Source organism: Setaria italica, chromosome VIII (genome assembly GCF_000263155.2).
Source record: "Setaria italica strain Yugu1 chromosome VIII, Setaria_italica_v2.0, whole genome shotgun sequence".
NCBI classification, from domain to species: Eukaryota; Viridiplantae; Streptophyta; class Magnoliopsida; order Poales; family Poaceae; genus Setaria; species Setaria italica.
The window spans coordinates 27,838,515-27,844,510 of NC_028457.1; the positions used below are offsets into that span (position 1 = coordinate 27,838,515).

The 5,996-nt window shown below is 51.6% G+C and overlaps 1 protein-coding gene across 1 annotated transcript; it reads right to left on the minus strand.

Moving 5' to 3' along the window:
• Positions 1–2,506: 2,506 nt before the first annotated feature.
• Positions 2,507–4,133, minus strand: LOC101769840 (probable BOI-related E3 ubiquitin-protein ligase 3). Its single transcript, XM_004979357.2, has one exon. It carries the CDS (start codon positions 3,751–3,753, stop codon positions 2,719–2,721), a length of 1,035 nt encoding a protein of 344 aa, XP_004979414.1. The 5' UTR covers positions 3,754–4,133; the 3' UTR covers positions 2,507–2,718.
• Between the last annotated feature and the right edge of the window lie 1,863 nt (positions 4,134–5,996).

Below are 5,996 nucleotides of genomic sequence, written 5' to 3' on the forward strand. Positions count from 1 at the left end.
TTTTAACCGGGGAAAAAAAAAAAGAGGAGCTGGCAGCTTTGGTAATTTTTAATCCCCACGAGCTAGACATTGTAGAGCCTGACAAAGATGGGCGTCAACAATGTTTAGCTAGTGCCTAATGCGCACTCAAGCAGGCAGTAGCAGCAGCACGTAGTGGTGGCAAGGAATTAGGCCGCTTCCATTCCATAACAAGGGACGACGAAATGACACCACGCTTGGTGGCCACTGCACAGAGCCGCCTGGTCCCACCAAAAGACACCACGCTTTAGTTTCTCCGAAAGCAGGCGGGCGGCCGGGGAGACAAGCTTCAACCCTGCAACCCTGTCCAGCACAAACTAGCACCTGAATGAAAAGAAGAAAAACAGAGGAAGAGTAAAGCGGTCAGGAACACAATGCAAAGGTAAAGAGAAAGCACGTATCTGCGTGCTGCGTGCACGAATAAAGAAAAGGGAGGGGAACGGTGTGCCAACCGACCGTCCATGCCGATCGAGGCTGGCTGGCTAGCGCGATCGATGTCGCTTGCTGCCATACGTTCATCCATCACCAAGTAGCATATGATGGAGCCTTGTGCCATACGTTCATCCATCTTTCCGTTGGGCAGCTCACACTTACAGGAGATCGACTGTTTGTTCTCTCGGTTTCCCCGAGCAGCATCGCATCGATTGCAAAGCAGAGTGGATGTAGTGTAGGTGGTGCGCGTACCAAGTCCTAGGCTACAGAACTGCACGGATGATCATGATATCCTAAGAATAAAGAGATCGCACGAACGCACCGAATAAGGAACGTACAGTACGCGCTTCAAAGGAATCATCAGCACCGTCACCTTTCCAACTGCCCCAAAGGAAAAGAAATTAGGGATGACGGAGAGGGTGACGAGCGACGGCCCTGAAACCGATCGATCACAGGCTCAAAGCAAAAGCGAGAGGAAGGAAGAAAAAGCTACTCCCCGTTCCTGCCTGCGTCTTTTCCCTGCCCAGACCGCACCGCGCACGCGGCTATGCCGGTGCCTGCCAGTAGCAGCTGCCGCACGATCTGGCGGGCGTCATCGACTCGATGAGCTAGCTGCCCTGCACCATCAGCAGTTCAGCACTGGCTCATCAGTGGATGCGCTGCTCAAGGCACCAACGGTCACGCCAGGTCGCCAGCAACAGCGAGCAAGCTAGATGCTGCTCCCAAAGAGCTGAGTGGAAGTGTAACCAGCTCAAGTGGTATTGTTCATCAAGAAAGAGATGGTCACTGAGTTTCTCAGAGAAGTTAAAAAAACAGTTTCATCTGCCTTTTGATTCATTATTATCTCGGTTTGTTAAACTGACCACACTTGAGTGTTTGAGTTTATGGAAAACAAGTGAAGCTAGAATTCGTATAAACACCCTTTCAAACGGATGCGCAGCGGTGCCCGTAAGCCGGGCAGCAGCGTAAGAGCAGTCCCAACCCATGAAGTCCATGAGCAAAGTCCATCATGCCATGTCATCAAGACATCACTTGTTCCCTCTCCTCCCTTTCTCTCTTCCGTCCTCTCCTTTTCATTCTCTTCCCATCGGTGACATCGCCAGGACAAGAACGTCGGGGGCCACGCCATTGGCCGCAGAACAGGGCCCTGCCGCGGACACGTGGGTGGCGGCGCGGCGGACTGGCCACCATGGCCGGCCTTGGCTCAGCGGCGGCGTCAGGGATAATGGTGGGTGGCGACAAGGGCCGGCCATGCTTGTTCGGCGGCTCTATCGCGCGGCGGCCCGTCGAGGCGAGGGGGGGCTGCGAGGAGCCGAGAGTCGAGGACCGTGGTGGGGCATGCAAAACCGCGTGAGGAAGAAACTATCCGGCCCTCAACGCGGAACCGCTGATTTCTTGGTGCATCAGACTGCGGGATGACGTCGTTTCTGATGGGAGAAACGGATCTATTTTGCTTATCTGTCCTCGTTAATTCCTGTGCAATGTCATCTCTTTTGTTTATGTGTCACACTGTTTAATGCTATATAAACTGGCTGACATGCTCAGCATGAGATAAACAAGGCTGACGAGGAAGATTTGCATGCAAGAGAAAGAGGAGGCAATACCCATATGCACATTAGCGAGGGCATCAGCATCTGCAACTGCGATTACGATCACAATTGCGTTGCATCGCAAGCAACCACCAGTCCGCCACCACCAAAGCTGCTGACTGGACCAGAAGCCCAGAGCACAATTTACTCGATGCAGCTGTTGAAACTCAAAGCTGCAGACAGAGTGAGTGGCAGGCAGCACAGACCACAGAGTAGATCCTGCTGTTCTTGCGTGCGTGTATCTTTATCTGCGTCCGTGCCATGATGACACTGGACATTTAACACCGCCGCCTCGGGGAACGTGGCCGATTCACTCGCGATCTGTTCAGCTCGTCACGCGAAACAGATCGTCAACGTCAACTCATGAGACTTTGATCCGTGAGAAATAACAGCAGGTAGAAAACAGAGCAAGAACTCGGCTCAATGAAGCAGAGCGAAAACAGAGGAAGACGAGACAGAGAGAGGGATTGCATGCGGATCAAAGTAATAAAAAAACAGAGGTTAATTTCCTTTACATCAGGGCTCGATATTCACCACCATCCAAAAAGAACAGAACGAACGGGGTTAAGTAAATCGGCCTAATCTATAGACGACTCTGGTGGGGTTGGTTGGCGAGATCGCCGGAGCCGACTCACTCCCGCGCCGTGGACGACGACGCCAGCGGCGGCGGATCACGCGGTCAGTTGGCGGCGACGTGGATGGCGCCGTTCTTGGCTGCGAGGCAGACGGGGCAGGCGTCCGCCCGGGGCTCGCACGCCTTGCACAGGCACAGGTGACGGCACGGCAGCAGCAGCACCGACACCTCGCCGCCGCCGCACGCCCGGCACGCCCACCTGCTCGCCGCCGCCGGGGACGACGTGGCCGCGCACGCGCCGGCGCCGTCCTCGGCCTCGACGAAGAAGCGGGACTCCGCGTCGTCCGCCGCGGCGGCGATGCAGGGGTCGGAGTCGCCGAAGCCCTCCTCGGCGGGCTGAATCGCCGGGGCACCAGCCCCGCCGCCGCGGAGGAGGAGGGTGTCGAGCGCGGCGCGGAGCCCCGACGCGACGGCCTCGTTGCTGCGCGCCACGCCGCACCACGCCTGGCTCTCGGCGGCGGCCTGCCGCAGCCGCTCCTCGAGCTCCGCCGCGCGGCGGCGCGCGGCGTCCAGCTCGGCCTCCTTCGCGCGCAGCAGCCGCGCCGCGCCCGCCGCCGCGCCGCGCACCAGCGCCTGGCGCTGCCGCTTGTGCGCCTGCTCCAACCCGGCGCGAAGGCGATCGCACTCGGCGCGCACCAGCGCGTCCACCTCCGCGCCCTGCTGGCACAGCTCCGCCACCAGCGCGTCCGCCACCGACACCGTGGCCGGCCGCCCGCTGGTCGACGCCGTCGCGGAATCCACCATCCGGTTCGCGGTCGCCGCCGGCGAGGGCGAGCGCTGCGCGACGACAGCCTCCTGCATCCCCGGGATCGGCAGAAGCGCCGCCGACCAGGATGTCACGTACTGCTCGAACTCATCCTCCCTGCCGCGCTTCCGCGACGGCAGCGCCACGCCACCGCCGTTGCACGTCAGCTCGCTCTGCGCGGCGCTGACCACGCCGGCGGCGCAGTTGTACTGGTACGCATTGTTGCCCGCGGCAGCTGACAGGAGCGCGCGCATCTGCTCGTCGGCCAATCCGCCGCCGCCGCCGTAAGGCGGCAGGCAGCCGGCGAGGCCGGCGAACTGCGCTTCCACGGCCATGTCGCCAAGTCTTCTTCTTATGAGGGACGGAGAGCAGAGGGGAGGCGACGAGACGAGATCAAGGCTCAAGAGATGGCCGGAGGGAAGGGTAGAGGAGGAAGAGCCTGGAGGCTGGAGCTATATAAAGCGGCGGAGGTGGCGACGCGCGGTTACCAGCTTACCGCAATAATGGCGCGCCTGCCGCAACGGCCGAGACAAGTTCGCCGTGGTGGGCCCCACCACACGCCTCACAGCTCGGAATGCGTATGCTACTGCTGCTGCTGCCGCAGTCTACAGGTGGGGATGGATATGCACACGCCAACTATTTTGTGATCTATAATTAAACAGAGTTGTTGTGACATTATTTTTTCATATTATTTATTGATTCCAACTCGCTAAGAGTTGAATTTGACTATCTCACAGTGTCTATGAAAAGCATCTTTATATTAGAAAAAAAATATGTTGCTGAATTTGCAGGTGTCTGATGACAGCCAGCACTTCTGACCATGAAGAGATTATCTAATTCCAATAGCTTGTCTGCTACTTACACAATCAACAAATAAAAGAATAGTACTGCCCTTTTCAAAAAAAAAGATAGTACTCAACTTGGTCAGATGGATCTGCAATCTATTCAAGAAAATATTCTGATAATAGAATCAAGTAAACAACAGGTACATGGATGAGCTTGAAAGACTCTTTTAAACATAATTTATACATAGTATGAGTATTTTATATTTATATATTAGTATAATAAGTGCATTGTGATCTCCTCCACTACAATGATCTATCAGCCTAGCTGGGCGGCACAGGTTGGATTCAACGTTGGCAAGACATGTGCATGTGATGGTGGCAAGCGAACCAAACCCAAAACGATCTGTCAGAGCTAGCAAATGCCAAATCTTATCTAGCTAAACAAATCCGCCCAGCAATGATGCTTGATGTGATTCCTTAAAATGGATATAGATTATGTGAAGCACTTTCCTGTGTCTGCTTGCTGTTGAAGTACCTTTACATATATACCACTAATCTTACATAATCACTTAACTCACCATCTAATTTAACCTACAAGCAAGCTCCTCCATGCATCATGATCCAAGATATAGTACATATACATCTATGGCTTTGATAGTCATCATATAGTTGGCGAATCAGTGCAATAATCTGGACTATGATTTGGACCGGTGCAATAATCTTCTGGTCCCAAAGTAATGCTGATGCATTTATGATGTCTATGGGTTTTAATTGGTGAAAACTCCAAGGCATATTAACAATTTTTTATTAGTGAAGTTTGTAGGACACGATAATATATTCCAATGTGGGTATCTATGCATTACAAGCAAAGTTTCAATTAATTTCCAAGATTTCTAGATTTTTTTTACTTTCAATGAACATGGATGCTATCTTCTTCTTAATGAATGATTGCTCACAAATTAGAGCTATAAGTAGATTTAGTGGGTTTTAAAAATAAGTAGATTTATTAACATGTCAAAGCATCACGTAAAATTAAAAGATTGAAAATAACATAGCAAAAGTACAGATATATTAGCATACAATGTATTACAAAACTACTCCAACATATATGAGTGTGCAGGTGGATCGCAAAATCTTGTCGTAAATATTACTTAGCACCAGAAAAAGGAGATTCCCCGTATCAAATAATGCACTTTCATCATGTTAGACACCACCAGCATGTCATTATTGGAATCGACACAAGTGGGAAACGATGTTTGGAATCTATAAACTCCTGATTAAGAACATCACTGGAAGACCATTTTAGCTTTTCCACATCCTTATTAGAATAGACAGTCAAAATCTCGACATCCTTAGAATAGACAAGTCAAGTTGCAATCAATCCTTAATTAATCAGATCGAAAAATTCCCACCTTTCTCTATTGGCAAGATGTCATTGGGGCAAATTTTGTACTACCTGTCTCCCTCAAATGCATTATTGGACCTCCGATCCCTAGCTCGATTCATGTGTCTTGCTGTCGAAGTACCTTTATGCTCCACTTAATAACTCGCCACCCAATTTGACCAGAAAGCTCCTCCATGCACGCATCGTGATCCAAGAAAAAAAAATAATGTATGTATACATATATGGCTTTTATATAGTCATCATAGTTGGCGAATCAGTTGATTTGTGTACGAACCAGCAAATAATGGCTCCATTTTAGGAAATTTCCTAACACCCACTGTCATCATTGCTGTCGTGTCACTAAGTAGAAAAATGACATTCCATCTTCAACAAAAATCTGGGTCGTTTT